At 55.0% G+C, this 23,853-nt stretch overlaps 7 protein-coding genes across 7 annotated transcripts; 4 read left to right on the top strand and 3 right to left on the bottom strand.

Annotated features, from left to right (window-relative positions):
- Positions 1-20: 20 nt before the first annotated feature.
- On the top strand, positions 21-1,012 carry CONPUDRAFT_167254 (uncharacterized protein). The gene is made up of 4 exons (XM_007773081.1): positions 21-54; positions 108-736; positions 794-934; positions 996-1,012. Exons 1-2 carry the CDS (start codon positions 33-35, stop codon positions 500-502), a joined length of 417 nt encoding a protein of 138 aa, XP_007771271.1. The 5' UTR covers positions 21-32; the 3' UTR covers positions 503-736; positions 794-934; positions 996-1,012.
- Positions 1,013-1,519: 507 nt separating this feature from the next.
- On the bottom strand, positions 1,520-4,266 carry CONPUDRAFT_167255 (WD40 repeat-like protein; the record flags this gene model as incomplete). The annotated part of the gene is made up of 9 exons (XM_007773082.1): positions 1,520-1,528; positions 1,588-1,743; positions 1,796-2,047; positions 2,099-2,131; positions 2,184-2,237; positions 2,301-2,746; positions 2,927-3,198; positions 3,253-3,293; positions 3,757-4,266. 9 exons carry the CDS (start codon positions 4,264-4,266, stop codon positions 1,520-1,522), a joined length of 1,773 nt encoding a protein of 590 aa, XP_007771272.1.
- A 1,288-nt stretch (positions 4,267-5,554) lies between these two features.
- On the top strand, positions 5,555-7,132 carry CONPUDRAFT_167256 (NAD(P)-binding protein). Its single transcript, XM_007773083.1, has 6 exons — positions 5,555-5,636; positions 5,691-6,138; positions 6,209-6,216; positions 6,267-6,325; positions 6,382-6,767; positions 6,877-7,132. Exons 1-5 carry the CDS (start codon positions 5,615-5,617, stop codon positions 6,727-6,729), a joined length of 885 nt encoding a protein of 294 aa, XP_007771273.1. The 5' UTR covers positions 5,555-5,614; the 3' UTR covers positions 6,730-6,767; positions 6,877-7,132.
- Positions 7,133-7,419: 287 nt separating this feature from the next.
- Positions 7,420-8,812, top strand: CONPUDRAFT_138585 (uncharacterized protein). Its single transcript, XM_007773084.1, has 5 exons — positions 7,420-7,845; positions 8,028-8,163; positions 8,314-8,372; positions 8,446-8,514; positions 8,583-8,812. Exons 1-5 carry the CDS (start codon positions 7,724-7,726, stop codon positions 8,659-8,661), a joined length of 465 nt encoding a protein of 154 aa, XP_007771274.1. The 5' UTR covers positions 7,420-7,723; the 3' UTR covers positions 8,662-8,812.
- Positions 8,813-11,190: 2,378 nt separating this feature from the next.
- CONPUDRAFT_107970 (uncharacterized protein) lies at positions 11,191-17,637 on the top strand. Its single transcript, XM_007773085.1, has 3 exons — positions 11,191-14,137; positions 14,276-16,779; positions 16,831-17,637. The coding sequence occupies exons 1-3, from the start codon at positions 11,277-11,279 to the stop codon at positions 17,397-17,399; spliced, it is 5,934 nt and encodes a 1,977-aa protein (XP_007771275.1). The 5' UTR covers positions 11,191-11,276; the 3' UTR covers positions 17,400-17,637.
- A 364-nt stretch (positions 17,638-18,001) lies between these two features.
- On the bottom strand, positions 18,002-19,138 carry CONPUDRAFT_156198 (NAD(P)-binding protein; the record flags this gene model as incomplete). Its single annotated transcript, XM_007773086.1, has 5 exons — positions 18,002-18,376; positions 18,432-18,490; positions 18,543-18,550; positions 18,609-19,056; positions 19,117-19,138. 5 exons carry the CDS (start codon positions 19,136-19,138, stop codon positions 18,002-18,004), a joined length of 912 nt encoding a protein of 303 aa, XP_007771276.1.
- A 1,847-nt stretch (positions 19,139-20,985) lies between these two features.
- Positions 20,986-23,750, bottom strand: CONPUDRAFT_107978 (MFS general substrate transporter). The gene is made up of 12 exons (XM_007773087.1): positions 23,423-23,750; positions 23,324-23,368; positions 23,202-23,274; positions 23,040-23,143; positions 22,913-22,988; positions 22,652-22,795; positions 22,457-22,600; positions 22,325-22,402; positions 22,187-22,277; positions 21,990-22,129; positions 21,822-21,927; positions 20,986-21,732 (listed from the first exon to the last, which is right to left on the bottom strand). The coding sequence occupies exons 1-12, from the start codon at positions 23,495-23,497 to the stop codon at positions 21,660-21,662; spliced, it is 1,149 nt and encodes a 382-aa protein (XP_007771277.1). The 5' UTR covers positions 23,498-23,750; the 3' UTR covers positions 20,986-21,659.
- Positions 23,751-23,853: the final 103 nt, after the last annotated feature.

The raw sequence follows: 23,853 nt of genomic DNA on the forward strand, positions 1-23,853 counted from the left end.
TCATCCCCAAGCTACAGAGTACAGCACCCGATATGACCAGCACAGTTTGGTTCAGTGAGTGATCTAGCTTCTCCATGGCTTGACACTGATCGAGTCAACGCCCTTAGTCACCGGCGCATCCTCTGATATTGGCCGACCTATAACAGAGCATTATCCTCAGCCATTGTCGTCGCAACACTACGCAAGCCCTCCGCGCTCGCCGACCTCACCGCCATTTATAGACCAAGCGCCTGCTTGTCGTCGAGGTGGACGTGGCCAACTGATAGTCAGCACCGCGCTCACCGCAGCGAAGGACGCGTTCAGCCGGATCAACGTCGTCTTCAACAACGCCGGATATGGAACCATGGCCGAGTTCGAGGGCACACCCGAGGAAGATGCTCGCAAGATGGTCGACGTGAACACCGATGTCTGCGAACGTCCTGCTCGAGAGCCTCCGGTTCTTCCGTGTGATGAATCCATCCTGTGCAGGTGGAACGGTTCCGCAGATCAGTGCAAGCGCTAGCGCTCAGATACACTACAGGGTGGACGAATCCCTACATCATCAATGTTCGCGGGCTGTTCTTCTGCAGATTCCCTCTCCACGGGGTTCTTTGGTGGCATGAGTTTCCTCAAAGCGCAGATTTGCAGACGCTCACAACCAAGGAGGGATGACGACCGGTCGTTTAGCTTTGCGTTAGATTAACGAGAAAGCCAGAGAACGTCTTACGTTCATCGTATATGTTATTCTTGCTATTGCGTACGTTCACGCTCACGATTAGTCATGTTTCCCTCTGATGTTTGTCCTACCTCACAGCCTCGAGTTTGTTGCCTGGTTGGTTCCATCACTTGCCAGGTGACGCCGTCCGTGTAACAGCCATTGGGATATTTCTGGGTCATGTGTACCCTATCGCGATGATTCACCCTGGAAGGGTGTTGCCTCGGTGGCTTCTCATAAGTGAATTGTCGTTCTTTTTTTAACGTGTATATCGTCTGCGGCATTCCTAATGAATTCGCAGCCATCGTCGGCGTAGGGAAAGTGGGCTCTCCCTGGCTCCCGTTTATGGCATGCGTTATTGTCTCCAAAGCCAGAACTGCAATCCTACAGCCGGCGTAAGTCCTTCAAGTTGCTTTGGGTTGTTCCACTAGGCGCTAACGAGCAATTCCGTGCGGGAATAGCGAGCTCTTCTTTTCTGGTTGACAGACTCGTCAGCTTCATGGCTATGATGACAGGCTGCTGGCCGCTTGTTTCTGCCAGCTCCCATCATTATGACAAGTTGTAACTGCATTCGTCGAGTGGTTATCAATTGCAGGGTGCATTGTTTGCGAAAAAGTCCAAACTCTGAATGTACCATGTAAAGCAGAATCGGCACGATCGATACGACGTCCTTGTGAAAGCAGGGTTTTCCCCTTGCTGGCGAAGTGGAGCCGTTAAATACATGTCCTACTATACATACATGCAAGGCTACGCCTTGTACAGGCGTCAAGATATCAAAGCTACTTGGTTAGGTGTATATCAACTAGGTCCTAGGCTTATGTGTTCCTACTTCATCTGCAGGACGGAATACACATGCAATACAGCACGGTGTCAATGAACCCATTGTCGCTTACCACACTCCCTTCACCTCCGCCAACTTCCGCCTCAGGAGGAGGGGGTGCGCCAGGCGAAGGCTGCGGGGAAGGTGGTCTCGATTCATCCGACTCTGGCTCGGGATTCGGTGTTTGTGAGTTCGAAGCCGCGTTTCGATCACGTCCCGCGGCTATGAACTAGAAAGACAGCATCAGTAACCGGTCCGGTGTAATGCAGTAACAAACATACCGTTTTGGTTTTTGCGAGACTCACTAACTCTACTGTGCGGCTCCTCCAATTGTGGGTTTCCCCGGGTTCGCGCGCGGAATTGGATTTGTTGCGGCCAAGATATGATGCAAACCGTGCGGCAATTCCAGGTCGGGGACCTCTTCCTCCTTCCTTTTGCTTCCCCTTGCCTATGCGCTGCGATGTACTGTTTTCATTGCCCTCGTTGGAGTCAAGGCACATGCCCGCGGGCGCCCTCGTAGTAGTCGCAGGCATCTACACATTTGTGAGCTCTGGAATATAGGTGAAAGATCATTTTCTACTTACGTTCATTATAGAGTCGTCGTCTGCATCGGCTCCCTGGCTATCCATCAGCAGTGAAGTTTAGAAAAGGCGCCACATTTGCACTCACCCTTCCTCCTTCACCGTCTCGTTGGCGAGTCCCCTCGGCGCTGCCATCGTGGCTCTATATATTTGAAGTTCAGGTGAGTACTGGTAAAATCTGAAAGAACGACTTATTAGTACATACCTTTGGGAGAAGAAGCTGTCCACTTTTGACGTCCCACAACTTGATGCGGATAATACCATTACCGACCACTGATAGGACACGCTCCCCGTCTGGCGAAATTGCTGCTGCATGTACCTTCTCCTCATGTCGGAAATACTGAAGACACCTCCCTGTTCTGGTCTCCCGGCGGTATACACGTATATCGGAAAAAATGACAAAGTTAGATCCATCCGTCGAGAACTGCACGCAGTGGACGGCGCTATCGTGACTGACAGACACGGTCTTCTCTCCTTGCAAGACATCCCAAACACGTACTGCGCCGTCCGGGCATGAGCTGAGCAGTTTCAAACCGTCGGGCGAGAAGCAGAGCGAGTTTACTTCTTGTCCGTTGTGTTCCAGAGGCTCTCCCAGAGGTTCAAACGAGTGGGAATCCCATATTCTGACAGTCTTGTCATATGACCCGCTTGCTATTCGAGATCCGTCAGAAGAAACGCTAAGTGTACGAATCCTGTCGTGATGTGCGTTGATAGTATGCAGCAATGCACCGGAGCGCACATCCCACACGCGGATCTATCCGTCATCCCCCGCGCTGACAAGGCGGGTGTCATTGGGAATAAACTTGACAGAATATATGAGGCAACCGTCACCGGCGGAAAGAGGAGGCAAGGCAAGATCATAGGATTTGAGGTCCCAGATGCAAACTAAACCATCAATTTCCCCGCTAGCCAAGAGGCCTCCATTCTCTGAGATATCTATCGCCTCGACGTTGATGTCGGACCGCACGAGAGGGTCAGCGGATTCGTGGCCTGTTGTGGTATCCCAAATCCTAACTGCATGGTTGTTTCCTGCACTTGCGACGTGCTTTCCATCGGGGAACCAGGCAATCGCACTCACGCTACCTCTATCATATACCTTCCGTCTGTACAAGTATGATTTCAGCATTGGCAAAAGTCAACTCCAAGACAAGACACACGTGTATTTGCTTGTGTGGTCGGTGCCACTCTGCGCCGCCAACTTAACAAATGGGCGTCAACGAAAAGCACTCAATCACAAGTAGAACACTCACTTGTGGAAGCACCTGTGTTCCATCGCATAACTTCCAAATACGCACGCTACTGGAGCTGCAGGAAACAAAGTGTTCTCCGTCGGTCGAACATGAGACTGCATAGACTGGCTCCCCATGTCCGTACAGCGGTCCCAAGACACAACCACCCGACGTGATGTCCCAGACTCGAATGCTTTCATCGTGAGAAGAGCTGATTAGACGTTGACCGTCATAGGAAAATGATACGTTTAAAATGTTATATTTATGCCCACGAAGGGGGCCTTTGACCAGGTCACCTGTCGAGGCATCCCAAAGCCGGATGGTATAATCGTTTGAAGAGCTAGCAATGAGGGAACCGTTTGGAGAGTACTGAACGCAAAGAACAGGGCCTCGATGTCCAGCCAGCTCGCGAACAAGCTTGTGGTCACGTACGTCATAGATGCGAACACGCCTATCATCACAGCCGCCGGTCGCAATATGGTCGCCACTGGGTGAGAACGAGATGGAATTCACCCTCTCGGGATGCTGTATTGTGGCGATGCAGTCCCCTGTGTGAGCATTCCAAAGTTTGACAAGGCCGTAACCAGCACTGGCAATGATTGCACCGTCTGGAGAGTACTGTACCGCATTAATAGCTATGAAAAGTTTGTGACCCTCGAGCGGCCCCAGGACCATCTGACGAGTGTTGATGTCCCATATTCGAAGGGTTGAGTGGAGGCTGCCGCTAACCAGACGGCGTCCGTCAGGAGAGAAGTCGACAGCATTAACGCCACTCCTGTGCCCTGTCAATGGCTCCCCTACTTGACGACCTGTCCCTGCCTCCCATATGCGTATCGTCGCGTCATCCGAACCTGTAGCTATGAATGCACCGTCGGGCGAGTATGCGCATGTGCGGATGCTGCCGGTATGGCTCTTGAATGGCTTGAAGACAGTTTTCTTCATGATAAGCTGAGGTGTACGTGGGCTCTATGGGTTTTGCGAGTCGTGGTGGGCAAGAGGTACTAAGGCAGCTCCAACGTGCTGTGCGGCGTTTGGCATGAGGCACCGATATGCGCCGGATTGATCTGGACGTCGGCGCTTATGCAACGTGCGCGCAGACGGCAGAATGGAGCGGCCTAAACGCGGCATGCTCGTTTGATTACTCAAGGAATGGACACTGCTTCATCTGGAGCACAAGATAAATGGTTGACTTGAGCCACTATCCGCAACCTATAGACCCGAAAAAAGCGCTCAAGAAGCGAGTTGATGAGCAAAACGCGGTATCGCAAATCCGCGCAGATCAAAGGATACGGTTAAAGCGACCCATAGCGCTAGTGAAGGGGACTGGAATGTAAGCGAGCTGTCAAAAAATGCAAGGATAAGGATGCGATAGGAAGTGATCATACAATGAATTGGAGGGTTTGCGGGTCCGATATGTCTGAAAGAGCAATCGGTTTGCTGTTCCTCGTGAGGTTGAGACGCGAAATACAGGTGAAGACACCGAGCGAACGTAGACATTCTGGGCCACGCACTTGGTTGCCTTGAGAAAAGTGTAAGTTCAGTTCGGCTAAGTGATCGTTGGCTACACATTCAGCCAGATAAAGGTGAACTTCGGCAAGAGGTTCAAGCTCTCTTCGTCCTCCGTCACTGTAAACGGAGGATCGACTTGTACATGGCGAATTTCTGCAGTAATATGCAGCAAATTCTTGAGCGTGGACATACGCAAGCGAATGCGACAAATTGCTTGGTGCTGATACAATTCGTCACTAGTACGTCTTTTTAGGACATTGACATACCTTCATGCTACCATCATTGTAAATTCACCCCAAGTAAACCACTTGGAGCTGCCTCAAAACTTGACGCCCGCGATTGTAGCCCATGTGGGGGACTGGCTATGAACTCACTTGTGGGTGGCGGTTTGATTGAAGCGAGAAGCCGAAGTGCTCATGTCTTCTACCAATGATGAGGCTGGATGCTATAAGCGCCCACTGCACGGTGCACGCCATGTAAAACGAGGCGCTAGAGTGTATATCCCGCCATTGCTCTACCTTAGTAATCCTTGGTAAGCACTCGAAGTTCCACTCGGGCGAAGGCTCGGGGAGTCGTCAGAGCAAGGTACGGTGGGCATGACAAAGCAAAACTGCCACTAATAAGCCGACGCGTCGGGAGTTTAGCCAGCGAAAATGCGGAGAGAGACGAAACAGAAGACCAGATGTGAAAGGTATAAAGAGGAGCAATAGAGATAGAGTCTAAGCAGAAAGACGAACAGTCGCTCCGATCACATACCTTTCATCGACTTCGCACCACCGACATGGGCAAGAGAGTTTGGCTTAGTACGTCAATCATGCAGTGACCATTAATGTGCACTGACCTGTCAAACATTGCAGTTACCGGCGCGTCCTCAGGAATTGGGCGTGCCATCACCGAGCGAGTGCTTAAGCAGGGCGACATCGTCGTCGCAGCGTTGCGCAAGCCATCTGCCATCGCCGACCTCGCGTCCGCTTACAGCCGTGACCTCCTTTTGCCCGTCGAACTCGACATTACGAACAAGGCGCAGGTCAGTAGCGCCTTCGAGCGCGCCAAAGAGGCTTTCGGACGCATCGACGTCGTAGTGAACAATGCTGGAGTGGGCTTGCTGGGTGACTTCGAGGGCACACCGGATGAAGACGCGCGTAAAGTTTTCGAGGTGAATTACTGGGGGACCGTCAATGTGACCCGCGAGGCGCTGCGCTTCCTCCGCGAGGTGAACCCCGCTGGTGCGGGTGGCATTATCCTGCAGAACACGTCCGTCACCGGCGTTGTCGGGGTGCCGGTGTACTCTCATTATTCGGCGAGGTGAGTAATTTGGTCACATACCATCGATACGTAAGTTGAGCTTGGCTGATCACTTTTTCTATCATTCTAGTAAACACGGTAAGATAGGCAAATTATTGGCGCTTTTCGGTGACTGACTCCACAACTAGCAATCGAGGGACTCACAGAGGCAATCTCAAGAGAGCTCGATCCTACCTGGAACATCAAGGTGTGTAAACGTCGTGTGCATGGGGAATCATCAGATCGCTCACCATAATCTGCCAGTTGTGCCTCATTGAACCCGGCGAATTCGACACGGTCGGGACGAACACGATGCCCACACTGCCGATCCATCCCGCTTACGCGGCCAACACATCCTTACCCGCGTACAAAGTGAGGCACGCCACGAACGAGGTGCAGTTCGAGGGAGACGCATCCAAGCTCGCCAAAGCGGTGTACGACGTTGTGTCCTCTGGTGACATCCCGGCGCGTCTGCCGATAGGGCTGGACTCCGTGCGTGCGATGAAGGCCAAGGCGGAACAATACTTGGAGACGGTTCGGAGCGTGGAGAAGTGGTCGGCTGATGTGAGGCGAGATGATGCGGGCGGCAATGACGTCGATGTCACAGCGTAGTGAGGAGCGTGGAATCAGCGAAGAGTCAATCAGTTCAGGTGACTGTAGAATCAGAGGGGCCGGTGTACAATCATGTTGACAAGTTTTAGGAAAAGGGTGAGTTTGTATTCCGTGCCGTAGCGACATGCAATGAGAGCGTGCTTCCAAGTGCCTCCCAGTAAGCCGATAGCATCAGCAGGGAGTTTGGAGCACGGAGAGTTGATGACAGGGTTGACGAAAGGATGACTGGTGGATATAATGCTTCGAGAGATGAATCGATGACCTTGAGAAGTGTTACGGGAAGAACGATCTTCTGATTTGAACATGTCACTGCAGCAGCGCGGTAGGTCCGTTAGTATTTGCCTTCAACGAGATAGAGCAGAACGGTGTTGGGGAGGTCTCGGCAGTGCTCCGGGAACATATGCCAAAAGAGAGTCAAGGGTTCAACTCGAGGAAATTTGTTGTCTTGACGACCGACCGCCACTCTTCTCCTGTTCCTGAACGGGAGCGCAACAAGGCGCAATGCGGCGGTTCTTCCTGACACTACCATGACGCGCTCGTCAATGTGCCCGTTTCACAAACCACTACGAACCACCGACGAAATTCCAGAGACCTAATCTGAGTCGCCTGCAATACTGAAATCAACGAACTAGCGAGTCGACATGGACGACAAATCAGACGAAGAATTTCAAGGCGAAGCGGCATGAAGTGGATCACTGATCACTGATCAGCATGCCAATGAATTGACGTTGGCAAGACGTTGGCTTCGGCGTCGGTGTCGGTGTCGGCGACGCCTTCACCCGGAAGGACACCCACCGGACACGGTTTGAGCCTTTTGATGCATGATTGACCGGGTGACGGGTCTGTCCATCACCGCTGCCAAGTGGAGGCCACAAAGTCAAAAGCCTGGAGTTTACTGCGCACCATCTTGACCTCTTGACCCTCATCCTTCCTCGTCGCGTCGACGCCCGCCGTTCCTTTCAAAACTCTACCCTCTCTACAACAACAAATCGCCATGGACGCCATGCTGAACAACGAGCGGCTCTCGCTCTACTCCATCCCCGCAATGTACGTTCTCTCGCTCGTGCCGGCTGTCCTTAAGAACCGGCTCGTCGGGTCGCAGGCTGGGTGGGACAAGTGCGTACTCTTCCTCTTTACTATCTTCTACCCCCTCCACTTCCTCCAAATCACAATCCTCACCTCCCAACCGTTTCTCTGGCCGAATCTAAACATATACTGACGCATACACCCATCTCCCCTTCCCCTTCACCATCCATGAAATGAAACCCCGCTCTTGGCCGTAACTTGCACCCGCGCAGCGTCAACCCGCGCCAGAACCTCGAACGCGCCGTCACGAAGAACAAGATTAGCGCGGAGGTTGCCGCGCGCGTGCGCCGCATGGAGGGTGCGCATGCCAATGCCAATGAGGCACTGCCGCTGTGGTTCGCTGCTGTCGTACGTCTGTGATTCTCGTCCGTTTTCTGTGGGATGCTCATTGTCTGAAATACCTTCTGACGTCATATGCCCGCTCACGCACGTGTGTATCTATATCCTTTGTTATACTTGGGACGCCGGACGCCTCGTGGCGAATGCTTCAATGTGTAGCTCGCGGCGAACTACGCAGGCGTGGATGCGCGCACGGCAAACGTCGCGTCGATCGTCTTGTAAGTCCCTTCCCTCAATTTCTCTTTGCGTCGGACCAGAAGCAGGCGCTGAACCTGGCCATCTTCCCTGCAGCCTTACCCTACGCGCCCTCCACACCTACACATACATCACGCAGACAACGCGCGTACGCTCGCTCTTCCGGTGCGTTTTGTAGTGCCCTCATGCGTCATCATCGTAGGGCTTTACTCATGTATGTGCTCGGTTCCCAGCTCGCTCGCATGGTTCGGCAGTGTGGGCATTGCCATCCGCCTCCTCATCCAGGCGGGCAACAAGGCGCGCTACACATGAATCCACCACCGGCGCCGCCATCGCTGCTGCGGAGCTCCGACGTATGGACGACATCTGCTGCTGCTGCATGGACGGACGCTGCTTTTCATGCCTTAACGTAGGACATTAAGTTCGGAGTCGCGGTTATTTATGTCTACTTTATTAATATTGCTGGTGCTGTATTTAACATGCGTACACGAGTCGTACACGTATGTGTGCGTGGGGAAGAACATTAAGTACGCACCTTTGCACACGTCGACGATGACTGCAATGGGCTGCACTCCCCCGGATAATGATTGCTGACGTGGCACCCCACACAACCCCACATTCAATTCGACGTCCGGCGCTCGATCGTGCGTCACGCACCCACACGTCTGCCTGCCCGCGCTTAAACGGATCTTGCGCTCTGAGCATCCATCCTGCTTGTCGGCTGTGCCGTCGTGCAGGCACAGGCGGGGGGATGCATCAGAGATGATATATGATATCAGACCGAGAAGCAGGCCGAATGAAGACGAGAAAAAGAGCGAATATGTGCGACCGTTGATCATCCTTTGATTGCGCCTCGTGAGTCTCTGATGCAGGGAACAGAGATTTGCACCTCGGATGTATTGGATTGACGAACGAAGTTGCGAGCCCTATAGTAGGGATAATCGATAAAGAGGCAGCAAGAATGGCCCTGTGCAGGGGTTTAGGCGTCGAGTGCGGTTTATGCGTGCGACGGCAAAGTTTTAGTTCGGGTATTCGATATTTCTCTCATCTGGGGGCTCCTGATGAGAGCCGACGGAAGAAGACATAAGAGGTCTTCTGATTTCCTGAGAGAACGAGAAGGCTGTTCGCGAGGTGCACAGGCGAATCAACGAAGAAGCTCGGCTGAGTCGGGCGCGGGCTTCGCAGATGTGCAGTGCACTATCAGAAGATCTGTTCGTGCGACGGTAGGAAAGGCGGGCCGGGCCGAACGCGTATGTTTGGAGGCGGGTTGGATGGGAAATCGGGGTAAGGGACGGTAGGCCAGTGTAGGCGTCAGCGCTACGTTTAACAATACAGATTGGCCGCGGCGGGCGGTCGATCCGCGCTCGTCGCCGCGGCTTGCCACTGCCAGTGTGATCGTGATCGGGGACCAGGAGACGGAGAGTTTGCAGGCTGATGCATCATGTACGTACAGTATATACTTATATCGGGACCAGGGTATTGACAGTGGAAAGGCGGAAGGGGGGCCTGGGAGATGCAAGATCTGTGTAGAGCGAACTGTTTCTCGAGGAATAAGCTTCAGTGGCGAGGCGGTGTCCATGTGGGCGGATTGCCCGTATATGTTTTTCATCTTTCCCAAATGACGCGCGCGGTAAGCAGAGTGCGGTAAGGTTTGTCGCCGATAAGGAGTCTGGTCCCTGGTGGTGGTCCCGTCGGGTCCCGCGGGACGCAGCCGCTCGACGGTTTTGTTTTGTTCGTTGTTGAAGTGTGTGGAGTGAGGTTAAATGACGACTTTTGGAGGTAAAGTGGGTGTCTATAGCTAACGCGGAACTGAAATGGGTCTTCCGGACAGTGCGCAAAGACCATCAGTGATGCATAGCCAGTTCGAGAGCGGCGGTGGGAGCATCAGTGAAATAAGCACACAAAAGGTTATAGAGGAGATGGGGGAGCTATGAGGTGCTTCAGATACTGAACGGCGCAGGAAAGAGGGTTGGAGGTGTTGAAGCTGGCAGTGGATCGACGATTGGATGCAAAGACGCTGTGGTTGCGTCGCAACCGTTAGAGTTTACGGTACCTCGCATCCACGTGGGGATGACGGCGATAAGCGAGCTTTCACGACATGCGCATGTCAACATCCGTCGGGCGGGTCCGGTGTTCTGCAGCCGGGACTGGAAACCGTCGTAGTGTCTCTTGAAGCAGCTGAGGGTTTTCTTCATGCAAGCTTCAGTCTTGCATGGGTCCGATGCATGTCTATTATTGCTGGATGGCCGATGAATCGGAGAAATGAACGGGTGAACTGGACGGTGAAAAGAAGGCCGGGCGGAGGCAGTGGGTGGAGGGCGGGCGTGGGAGTTTTGTTTGAATTAGGTCATCGGGAAATTGGAGAGGGCGGATGATGATGAGACTGCAGAGGGGTCCGCCTCAATCCGTCCACCTTTTCTCTCTCCATGCACACCAAAACTCTCCTTTCCTTGCCTCCTCTATTCTCTCAATAATCTGTGAGTCTCCCAACATCTTCATACCACAATGACTCACTCGCAACACAGCATACATCCACTTTTTATTCTCGGAGCATCGCCTTGTGTCGCTCTTCCTTCCTCCCCACCTGGTCCGTCTCCCTACACCTCACTGTATGCGCGTCTAATCCTCCCACAACAGCGTATCAGACGCGGCGGCCTTTTCCCTTTCTCTCTCCATTCCGTTAAATGGTCTTAAAGACCAACAACACACTCTCGTTCTCTCTTTTTCCCCGCTTTGGATTCGGACTAGGCCACCACAAACAGCAAGATTCCTCGCACCCCCATCACCCGCGACACCCCCATGCCACAACCAGCACCGCCAATACCACCGACGATAGCACCACCGACGTCGAGTACATCACATACAACGGCCCGTACGAGGCCCCCAAGCTCCACCCACACCCGGACGAGGACGCCGTCGACGCAATAATGGCCGACCCGGACATGCTCACCCGTTATGGCTCTGGATACACCGCCGCTGCCGACAAGAGCGCCCCGGGCACTGGCACCGCGGCCATCACCGTTCCCGGAACGTGGGGTCCGAGCACCAGCACGAACACAAACACGGGCATCAGCGCGCGGCCACTCGCGGCACGTTCGCGCTCCGACATGACGCGACACACCTCGAGCTCGTCTAGCGCCGTCGACCCCTCCACCACGCGCAGGTCTCAGCCGCCAACGAGCGCGCCGCGTCCACGGCTGCCTAGTTTTGGGGTTGGGGCCGGTCAAGCACACGCGCCTAGCTCCGGTGGAGTCGAAGAGTCACCAATGCCGATGCAGCGTACACGCTCGCAGAAGCGCACGAGTCGGCCTAGCACGGGCGCGGGCGAGGGACCAACGGGGGTGCTCGGTGCAGGAGGCAGTATAAGCAGGAGTAGGAGCGGGAGCGAGGGCACCACCGCCGTCAGCAGGCTTCTTTCCATCGGCCCGGGCTCAGGATCGGGCTCAGGCTCAACGCGCAGGGCACAGCATCCAGGGAAGATTGCGCTCGATATCCCCGCCTCTGCAAAACCTGGCCCTCGGACGGCCCCCACGCCCGATGAGAGGTCTGCAAACAACGTAGGGCGTCCGTCGTTTTCATCTTCTTTGCATCCGGATACTGCACCAGCGCGCAAGTCGAGCGTGGAAGGCGCGAAGGGGGGCTACTTCTTCGACGCGGACGGGTATTATCCGAACCACACGTATACGCGCGCACGTGCGGCTACGCACACGGCTACTGGTACCGCGTCGCCACGCCGCCCGCCGTCTGTCCCACTGCTTGACCGTGCCGACGATGGCACCACGCAGATGTCGCGTTCTCGGGCTCAGTCGTCTGCGCACCGGCCAACACAATCGGACAACATCCTGATGGGCTTTAGCAATGTGCCTTCGTCGTCGCGTCACACGTCACCACCACCACCACCCGCCCGGGCACAGGCTACGGCTCAAGAAGTAGAATTTCAATCACAACTACCGCATTCCCATTCCCGTTCGCACACTCAAGACGCGTTCCAAGACCAATACCAAGACACCCTCCCAGCGCTCATCCCGGGCGACCGCGACTCTACGGCATCCGCATCCGGACCTCCCTCGTCGCTGGGCACACAGTTTTCGTCGAGCGCCGCGCACGGACACGTTCTCTACCCCACCTCCGCCTCGACTCTGCACCCGTACGCGACAGCGACGTCGCCCGTTGCCTCGCCTCGCCGTGCACCAGTAGCGCTCCCACGGCGCGATAGCGGTAGCGGTTCGTATATCGGGCATCATCGGCAGCAGGGCTCGGGGTCGAGTATGAGCCAGATGAGCGGGATGAGCCAGAAGGCGCTGGGCAAGCGGCCGTCGGGGCTTGGGCTGCGGAGGTCGTCGTTGTCGCAGTCGCAACAATGGCAGGGGCAGGGGCAGGGGCATACGCGGGACACGTCGGGGTCGAGCGCGATGAGCAGTCAGCAGGTGCACGCGCAGCCGCCGGTGAGGACGCATTCGGTGCTGAAGAAGCGGCCGCCGCGGACGGCGAGTCTGCATTCGCATGCGCACACGCATTCGCATTCGAGGGGCCCGTCGAATGTGTCGAGTTCGGCGTATTCGCAGGGCTCGCATGGGTCAGGGATGGGGTGTGGGGCGTCTTCTGCGCAGGGACACGCTTATGGGCGGGGCGATGCGCGATCCACGACGGCGGGATCGAACACGCTCCGCGTCCCTTCTTCGCCCTCCGCATCGCATCTCCCCGCGCCTGGTCATGGTCCTGGCCAGACGCAGACACAGCTCCGGTCCTCGATATCCGCGCCGAATCTCGGCGAGGCGAACCGCGCGTTCCTTGTTCCTCCGCCTCCGCCCCACCCCGGTGCGAGTGGAGGTGCAGATGGAGATGGGGGTCGAAGGAAGAGCAAGCACTCTGCTGCGTCGGGTCTGCCGAAGGGCCTGGATAGGTGGTTGAGCGCGGAGACGTGGTGCGATGCGATTTTTCTGCCGAGGCCGCGGTTTAGGCTGAAGAGCTCGATGAGCACCGAAGGGATGAGGGAGAGGGCTGCGGGTGGGGATGGGGCTGTGGGTGCGGGTGCGGGTGGAGGTGCGGGTGGGCAGATGGGCTATGGCGAGGGATGGGGGCAGGGGCAGGAGGGGAGGGAAGGGGATGGAGACGGGAGGAGGAGCAGGAAGACGAGTCAGACGCAGACGCCGCAGAGGATTGTGAGTCCGCCGACAACACCTGTGAAGGGGTGGAATCCGCCGATGCCGACTGTGGCCAGTGGTGGGACGGCGTCGCTCGGGCGGACGAGGTCGGCGAGCGCGGGTGCGGCGAGTGCGCTCGGGCTCGGGCCGCCGCCTGGAAGTTCTTCGAGCTATCACACTCCTCAGCGGACGGTGTCCCAGGAAACGCAGGCTCAGGTTCATCCTCCATCATCATCATCGACATCACACCGCACAACACCTTCTTCCTCGTCTCGCCCCCGCGGATTCACGCTGGGCCTGATGAAGTCGCGCTCCGCCGCCGACCTCGGCTCTAGCAGCTCTACCAACGCGAGCACGACGAGCGTGCACAAGTATCTCAGTGCCGCCGGGCCCGGAGCGGGGAGGCATACGGTCCCCGCGCGTCCGCCGCTGTCGCCGATTGCGAGTGTGAAGGAGCATTCTGGGCGGGGGTCGAGTGTGTTGTTGCAGGCTATCTTTAATGAGCCTACTGCGCCTTCGAGTCCCGGCGGTGAAGGAGGAGGAGGTAGAGGAGAGGAGCAGGGCGGAGGTGTGGATGATGTGGAGAGGGGAGGGGAGGGGCAGGAGGAGATGGCGTTGCCGGTGGTTGTGCCTACGCTTGATCAGTGCGTGTTTTTATTCTCATTTTTATTTTATGCCTTTCATTGTTTTCATTTTTATTATCCTTCTTCCTCCGTCGCTTTTTGCCTTTTTGTTACACCTCCCCGTGAGCTCCACGCTGACAGGCGATATGTATATCTTAGGGTCATCGAAGAAGGCGAAGAGCTCGAGAGGCAGCGCCAAAAGTGGCAGAAGCAAGCCCGATCGTCCCTCGGCAACAAGCACACCCGCTCCATCTCCCGCGCACGCGCCAAGTCGCTGTCGGAGGCGCAGGCGAAGCGCCAGGGCCTTGTCGACCGCGACCAGGACGGGAAGAAGCACAACAAGCACTTTGACTTCCTCGCGCAACGCACCTTCCTTGGGACGCAGCTGAACGCCCCGAACGTCACGGTGACAGCCCCACAGGGCACGAGTGCGAAGTCGCTCATTAGGACGCGGTCGAGAGGCACTGCGGGGACTGGGACGGCGCACACGAGGTCGCAGACGACTACGACGGGGACGTCGGACACCGGTACTGGCACTTTGCCGTCGTCCCATGGTCATACGCTGTCGCATGCGACGACGTCTGCGGGGTCGCATCACCATTCGCACTCGCATGCGACGACCTCGACGTCTGCGGGGCATTCTCACTCACACTCGCAGTCGCAGTCGATCGCGCATTCGTCGCCAAGCTCGAAGCGCGGTTCGTGGCCAAAGAACGCGCTCCTCAAGGCGTCCGCACTCTGCACGGGGCCGGAGCAGGATGAGGCGTTCCGCTCGCCGGTGCTTGAGAACGGGGAGCCGCTTGATATTGCGGTGCGCGAGGGTGCTGGTGCCGGCGTCGATGTTGGCGACGGATGGGTCGACATCGGTCGCTCGGACGCTCAGCCTCATCACCATCGCCTGGAGCCGCGGTCTCCGACGCTTGCGAGGTCAAGGTCTTTGTCGCAGCCGCTTCCGAATGGAAACGCGAATGCTCTGAGTGTCGCCGATCCGTCGCCAGACCCGAGTATGCGTGGCTCGGCGATTGGGATTGCGCTGTCGACGCCTCCACCATCGGACGATGGACATACCGCCACAGGGAGGGAACCATTCAAGTTTGCCAGTCATCCATACGCGATCGTGACAAACGGACACCCACATGGCGCGCCGCCGGTCAATCATCATGGGCTCAGTGACGAAACCCCGAAGGGACACTCGGCCAAGCGCTCCGAGTACGTCGGGCCTCACCCGAGTGCGTACGCTGCGCAGATCTCTCCGGAGTCTGCGACGAGCGACGTGTCGATGCGCCATCGTTTGCCTCCTGGGGCTGTCCAGCAACAACGGACATACACCCACCCCTTCGCTTCTGCGCTTCCCTGTCCTGGTACCGCTGCCGGCGTCAACTATGGCGCAAGTGCTACCGACAGCGTTTTCCCGGGCATCCACGCGCCGGGCTCGCCTGTGTCGCTCTCGAACCTTGATCTCGACCGGATGGGCGTGGGCGCGATGCTTGCGTATGCTGAACGAGAACGCGCGAGTCCGCTCCCGACACCGCCGCTTCCGCCGTCACACCCGCTTATGCAGCGGATGCAGGCGCAGATGCAGTATCATGCGCACGTTCAGCCGCAGGTTCAGGCACAGAGCCATGCGCGGACGTTTACGCAGGGCGCGGAGTTGCCGAACCCGTACGACGGTAGCGATAGGATGCAGCGTTATCGAGTTGAGGGAGTTGAGGAGGAGGAATATGAGGAGCTGTCGCCAAAGGAAGGGAGGTTCTTGGAAAATTTCTCGGCGGATGGGCATGTGCCGTCGAGCGATGGACATGGATATGGTACTTCATCCGATGGACATTCGCAACCTTTCCAGGTGGATCAAGCCATGCCGGTGTTCGCACAGGTGCAGCCTCTTGTACCTCGCCATCCTCATCCGACCAGTGGGAGCGCGCCTTGGACTGGAGCCGGATCCGCGACCGGGTACAGCAGCAACAGAGGGAGCGTCATCCACCCTGCGATCCCGCTCGAGCGCCAGTCATCCGCGCAGAAGGTCATCACGATGCTCGAGAACAACGACGACCTTGACGAGTTCCGCGACCTGTTCTATAACCCACCGAGCGTGTCGATTGTCCCCGCGCCCTCAAGGTCCTCCTTTGAACTGCAGAACCCGCCGCAGCCGCGCGTGCATCTTCCCGGACCCGCTCACCCGTTCAAGACGGTCGCGATGCCTGCAGCGCATGCCGCGGAGGCTGCGCAGTGGCAGACGCGGACGCATCGGCGGAAGCTCTCGGAGGTGGCGGAAGCGGAGAGTATCGGGTCTTCGAGCAGTGCGCTGACGAATCTCGTGCACAAGCTCAGTGCGGAGATGTTGTCGCTGCGCGGGGATGATTCGCCGAAGGGACGCAACTCATCGTCACCACGGAACGAGGGCTCGCCTTCTTCGCTCCGTTTAAGGCACAACGCAAGCCAGGAGCGTCTGTCAGAGAAGAACTTTGTGTTCACGGATCTCACAGCGTCGTACTCTGCGCTGCCGGTTGTTCTTGGCGGGACGTCGACGTTGCCTCTGCATGACGTTGTCGCTGGAGAGCACGGAGAGTTGGCGGGTGGAGATGGCGGGGTGCCGGAGGACGTGGCTTCATCGAGGGCGTCTTCGCCAATCGAAGGCCCGGCTGACCTGGAGAATGATACATTTGGTAAGTTTGGAAAACTTATTTGTTAGGTCATTGCTGACGTAGTGTTTTTAGGGTACCCCGTTCGACACCAGCAGTTCAAGCCGCCCTCTCCTGTTACCGTTCAGAACGTCCCGAGCCAAAGCTCTACCCAGTTCTCCATCCTCGTTGGATCCGCTGATGAAGACCCTCCGCACACCCCTGAGCGCGAAGCTTCGAATAGTCCCATGAAATCCTCCGCAATTGCCATGTGTGGTACTGGCCCGCGCCGCCCAAAGCAGAGTGCGATGGACTCCGCCCTCCGCGTGAGCTGCGCGACTGTCATGTCCGACTCGTCCCGCTTCTCGGGCCTGTCCGACTTCCCTGCTCCACCACACCAGGCTGAGCTTACACCCGCGCACATGTCAATCCTTCAGGGCTACTTCGACTCCACGCCCAGCGCCACCACGAAGCAGGTTGGAGACCCGCTCGCGCAGGCACTCGGACGCATGACGCGTCCTGGACTGTCGCGGGCGGCTACCAGCGACGGTTTACTTTCCCCTAGACCTGCCTTGTCGCGGTCTGAGACGGCCGAGAATGCAGCACTCGCACCTTCTCTCGCATCCACACACCCGACCACAGAAGCGCCTCGTCCTGCTTTGTGATCAGCGTCATATACATACTCTTCACCTTACACTCTGCTTTTCGGCACATAATCTCCTTTGCACTGTTATATATTATTCATTATTGTTTATCCTGCTTTTTTCTTCCTCTCGCTCGCACTCTCCCTTTCTCTTTTCCTATCTCTATCCGCACTGCTTTCCTCGCCTGCTCACTGCCTATTCTCTTCCTCCATCTATCACCTAGCACTACCCCTTAGATTAAACCCACGCCTACACACCCACATTGCGTCTCGCATTATCAGGATTTCTTGACCCATTTTTTGACATATCGGTCCCGCAAACCCTCAAGTTCATCGTTTGATCATTTCTATCGCATCCTTATCCTGCATGTATTGACAGATTACTTACATTCCCGTCCACATTGCTAGTGCTATGGATCGCTGTAATCATATTCCTTGATCCCATGTGGATTTGCGATACCGCGTTTTGCTCATCAGCTCGCTTCTCGAGCACTCTTTTCGGGCCTGTAATTTGCGGTCGTCCCTAATGATGGTCGGTATGAGACAAGAATGGTAAGTGGGGATGATATGGCGAGCAGCTTTACTAACAAAATTGCAATAGGGGATCGGCACGTGAACACCAATTTAATGTGTCGTCGTCAGCACACTCTGATAAACAGCGTCCTCCTCTGTGAAGCCTGAAACACCTTCACGCAGCATGTCAGCCGACCACTTCTCCGTACTCTCGGCAGTCTCTTGAAGCGTTTTCGCCTTAGTCTTCAGCAGACGCACACAGTCCAAGCCTAATGGCAAGCGTGGCGGGATGTCTCCCGACAAAACGACGTCATAAACCGCCCTTGCAAGTTTTGCAGCGTCGCCCTTGAATCGCACACCAAGGGTGTCGGTCCTCATGGAATGTGAGGGTAATGACCTGTTCGCCGCGTATGCGGGGTGCACAGGTAGGACGAGGGTCACGTTTGGACCGTTGGTATCGAATTGACCGGGCTCGACGAGACACAACTTGGGCGTCGTCATCAGTGATTGCGAAGATCTTCCTCTCGGTTGTCCTACTCACCTTTATGTTCCAGGCAGGATCCAACTCCCCGGCTATTCCTTCGGTGAGTCCCTCGAGAGCTGAGTTGGACATCAGCGACAAGCTTCCATATATGTGAGCTGGATAACTTACCATGCTTACTAGCAGAGAACCTAGGGTCAGCACGGGCGCCTCAACAACTCGGCGACATCGACGTACCTGGCTGAGTACTGGGAATAGGTTGGCACGCTAACAAAACCTGCCCCAGATGTAACCTGAAGGATTGTGCCGCCCGCGCCGGCGGGGTTCACCTCGCGGAAGAATCGAATTGCCTGGCGGGTGATGTTGGCCGGCGCCCAGTAGTTCACGTCGAAGAGCTTGCGAGCATCTTCCTCCGGTATCGCCTCGAACTCGCCACAGATACCGTATCCGGCATTGTTGACGACGACGTCGATCCGCCCGAATGCCTCTTTCGCGAGGTCGAAGGCGGCGCCCGCCTGCGCGTAGTTCGTAACGTCCAGCTCGACAGGGAGCAGGACGTCGTTGCCGTAGGTGGCGGCGAGGTCAGCGATGGCGGACGGTTTGCGCATTGTCGCGACGACGATATCGCCTCTGGACAAGACATGCTCGGTGATTGCGCGTCCGATACCTGAGGAAGCGCCAGTGACTGCACGGTCGCGTAAATCAGCCGATGTTTCAGAGCGGCACCGTACAACCCAGCACTCACTGAACCACACTTTCCTGCTCATGTCTTGTAGATGCTGCTGAAGACGGGTTCCGAAATTCAATGGCGTTGTAGGTGTGGTATTATACGATTCATGAAGTCTGTTTTACGTTTGATTGCTGACATTGGTGCAGGATCACACTCTCATGCTAATATGTTTTGACTCAATGCAGCACCCAATAAAGCCCAATATACCGGCGTGGAGTCTATCATAATAAACTCAACCTATAAGGCGCAGGGAAGGTCGAGTCATTTATCTTGCATTTATCTATCTATAACTCAGGTGACCCGGCGCGGACGGCTTCTCTGTACATGGGAACTATCCAGCAAGTAATCCGGCTTAACTTTCGCCGTAGACGTAAAAGCGGCTACGAATTACCGACGAACTGTGAGTCTCCTTACTAATCCGCTGTTGACCGAGAAGGCCGGGATTCGTACACAGGGTGCAACTTGCGGAGGGCTTGGTCGCCAATACAGTGACGTATCAAAGTCATTCAGAGTCACCTTTCGCGATAAACGTGACTTATCTCTTCTTTGCTACATAGCAAGTCTCAAGATAAATCAGACCAAGCGACAGAACGCCAAACATGACGTTTGCCACCGGCAGAGTGGTGCGTCAATCAGAATAGGGCTGAACATTATGATTCTGATGGTGCTGGTAATAACATAGCGCCAAATAAATATCAGAGCGACGCAGCTTAGCACTCAAGCGATCCATTGGTAAACATTTCTTGCTTCATGTACTCATTTGTCTGAAATGCTAACAACTGAGATCTATGGATGACTATATGAACTAACACTTCTAAAGTTCTCCCGCTTGCGCACACCAGCTCCATCAACACGACTCAACGCAGCCAATAGCTGCAAATCTGCGAAAATCGTTTTCCGTATACTGGACCATCATGCACTCATGTTGACAGATACCAGAGCTACTTGAACTCTTCTTCGACGCTTTGGACGACAAAAATTCTCTCTCGAGTCTGCGTCGCGTTCAAAGAACCGACACTCAACGCGCTATACACGGAGTTCGATGGATCCGATTTCCTGCACTGAGTGCCTAGCGGTCTCTGGTCGATTCAGGAGCACACGAACCCGACGCGACGGGATGGTACATCTAATGTGTTTGTGGGTCTCCAGCGCCTCTGCATGTATGTTAACTCAAACTGTCAGATACTAAAAATGCATGACATGGCCCAGCGAGAATGGGACACGCTGCTTCGGTGGCACAGGCACTTCCACAAGTGAGTTTCCTACTTATAAGTGAGTGCGTTTCCATTGAAGCCCATTCGTTGAGTCGGCGGTGGAGAATGACACTGACTTCACAAGCAAATACATGTGCGTCTCATCTTGACAAGCTAACACATGCAGATGATGAATTCATACTTGTACAGACTGAAGGCATATGGTAAAGTGAAGGCGATTTCATGGTTCTCCGATGGAAAACACTTCGCAACTGCAGGAGCCGACCAGGTCATTAGGATTTGGGATGTCACAAATGGCCAAGAATCTGCTGATCCATTGGTGTGGCATGATTTCGGCGTAAACGCGATAGATATCTCAGAGGACAAAAACCTCTTGGCCAGCGCGGCAGATGACGGCCTCGTTTGCATCTGGGACCTCAAATCGCAGGACATTACCTTGGCACCTCTTGTCGGTCACGATGGAAGGGTATTAGCTGTCAAATTCATTCCCAATGACACAATCCTTGTCAGCGGGGGAGCAGACGGAACTATCCGCGTGTGGGACGTGCACTCCGGTGCGTCGCTGCATGTTATCAAAGCACACAACAACGCCATTGATACGCTTAGCGTTTGTTCTGATGGATCTCGAATGGCGAGCGGGTCGTTCGACAAGACTGTCAGAATATGGGCTGTTCACGGGTTTACACCTCTGGGAGAGCTTCTTGAACACGACGGCATCGTCTTCTCAGTCTGCTTCTTTCCCGACGGTATGAAACTGCTCAGCGGATGCGAGGATGGCAAAGTACGTATTTGGAATGTCTTGCAAGGAAAGCAGACCATGGCTATCAATCACGGCAGCAACGTCAACTGCGTGCAGTTCTCGACAGATGAATCCATCATTGTCAGCTCGTCTGACGATAACACTGTTTGCCTCTGGGATATCAAAACAGGGAGGCGTCTTCGGTATTTCCAACACTCCACGGGTGTACTTGCGGCGGCAATCTCCCCAGACGGGGAACTCATCCTGGCTGAGGACAATCGTGGTGATATCCGCTTATGGGACATGAAAACTGGACAGCTGATTCTCCCAAAGGTCAGCGGTAACACATTATTGTTTGTATAAACCATCAGCTGATCTTGCCTGTATACCGTTCATATAGCGCCTCCTAAGTGACAAAGACGGCACAAAAGACGACTCGCCCGATTCAGAAGTGTGTATTAGCCATTTCCTTTACCCTATCAGTGCATGAGATTAGTGACCTCAGAATCGTACTAACCACGCGGGAAAAAATCGACAGAGAGATGGACCAGGGAGAGGGTAAGTGCGCGTGTGTTGCCCTTATTTACTTGCACTGCTTATGCAACTTAGTCGTGACGATGGGAGCTAGCGGGAACAAGCAACCAGAAGCCCGTCATCACCGCCATGAATCCCACGAGTCTGTCAAATTGAAATGATAAGCGCACGGTGCCGGCCAAGCAATTGTTCTTCAGCGCAGAGTTGAACAAACTAAGGCAACTTGAACTTACATGGGCTGTAGGGTCGCAATTCCGGCTTTAGAAGCAATGGCGCCCGTCATAAACGGGAGCAGAGCAGAGCCCGCTTGCCCGACGCTGGCGATCCAACCGATGGAGCCTCAGAACTTGTCAGTGACAATGTTGGCGGTGATACGAATTGAAGGAGGAAACAAGACTTACCTGTAAGAAGCCACCGAGGTAGCACCCTTCCAGCGTGATTCATTGCGATTGGATACATCGGACCTAGTAAGATCCCGATGGATGCGACGGCGACGGCGTCGCCTGCGAGTGAAGGAACCAGCCAGACGACGAACTCGAGACTGCGAGGTAGGAGAAACGTCAGGGGGAAACACGAGATGTTGTGAACGTGAACGTACGCAATAGCTAGAACAGCATAGGCGATGAGCGCACGACGTTCTCCGACTTTCTCATTGACCCAGTGCAAAGCCAAACGACCGACCATCATCCCTATTTGCCGTAAGCTCATGTTTGTTGTGACAGGATAGACCTCGTACCACCAAAGAAACCCATGGATATGTAACCCGCAGAAGAACCGCCCCCGCGAACGTTGATGATATACGAAATTGTCCACCCTATAATGTCTATGAGCACCGCATTGGCGTGAAGTATTCTGCTTGAATACGTACCTCCTAGAGTTACCTCGGTGCCGACGTAGAATAGGATGAACAAAGCCAGCAGATGCACTTCTTTCAGGGCAATGATCTGCCGGAACTCGCCGCGGTTGCTAGTACCCCTGTCTCCGGCCGGGACACCAATTTGCGCGAGACATTCTAAGTAAACAGAACATTAACAACCGGGCTTGATCGTAGGGTGTGACATACCGTCCTGCTTCTTGAAGCGGAACACAGCTGACAGAATGACAACGTTCGCCAATGATATCCCAAGCGATGTAAGAAAATGGAATGACCACCGTGGCACAGTCGAAAAGTGCGTTGCTACAAGTGGGGAGACAACCGCTCCCGGACCTAAAAAGAAATGTCATCTGCATGGCGTCTGGGTGCTGGAGAATACTTGTTTTCACCATAAACCTAGAAGCAAAAAATGTGAGACTCGATGTACGTTGACCACGGAAAGCGAAAGACTTGCCGCCATGAAGATGGCCATTTTCAACTCAGCCTTATCTTTCATCTTTGCTACATAGCTAACCGCTTGAGCTTCCTGGAAGTCGACTAAATCAGCATATTCCATGGACGCTGAACGGTGGCGCACTTGTAAAGCCAGGCCAATACCTGTGACGAAGTATCCGAATACAAAGGCAGGGAAAGGAGGCGCAGCAGCCTGAATCGAGTAGCCTACCGCCTGTAGGGCGGATCCTTGCAATCGTTTACAAATGTGAGAGGTGAGAGAATAGCCAAACTCAGGAATGCGCACCTAATACGATCAACTTTCCAAAGCCTACCCTCTCGGACAAGAACACATTGCCTATGGCTCCGGAGATAAAACCCTTGGTTATGGGGTTATTGCTGTCTTAAACCCGGGAAAAACAGACTCACGACGCACGAAAACACAAAAAGAAGAGACACAACAGCGTAGTTCAACTTTAGAGCAAGTTATGTTACTACGAGTAGAAATGGTTGGATGGGGGTGCTCACGTTGTACACTTTCTGTATTCTCGGCAAAAGGGGGCCGTTCGAGGCATCATTCCACCCAGAAACGAAGGCGAACATTGATAGGGCTGCAAGCTGTACGTATGACCGGATAGCCTCCGCTTTGGTTGGAGCCTGAGGTGACGATGCGAGTGCGATCGTGGTGACGATGGAGTTCCTCGCCTGAGTGATGGGCCGAAGCTCAATAGTGCTGGAATGACCGGCGGCTGTGATATCAGCACTTGTGTTGGTAGTTAGTTGCGCAGGATTAAGCCCTGAGAGAGCAGCAGCAGTGGATGCCCGCAGTTGGGCATCACCGACAGCCTTGCCATCGTCGAACAAGGGAACAGAAAGCGACATGATGGGAGATATGGCGGCCGAAGTGAGGGTGTGCTATGAGTTGTATCCCAAGTCCGAGTCAGAAAGCAGAGTAATCA

Source organism: Coniophora puteana, assembly GCF_000271625.1.
Source record: "Coniophora puteana RWD-64-598 SS2 unplaced genomic scaffold CONPUscaffold_10, whole genome shotgun sequence".
NCBI classification, from domain to species: domain Eukaryota; kingdom Fungi; phylum Basidiomycota; class Agaricomycetes; order Boletales; family Coniophoraceae; genus Coniophora; species Coniophora puteana.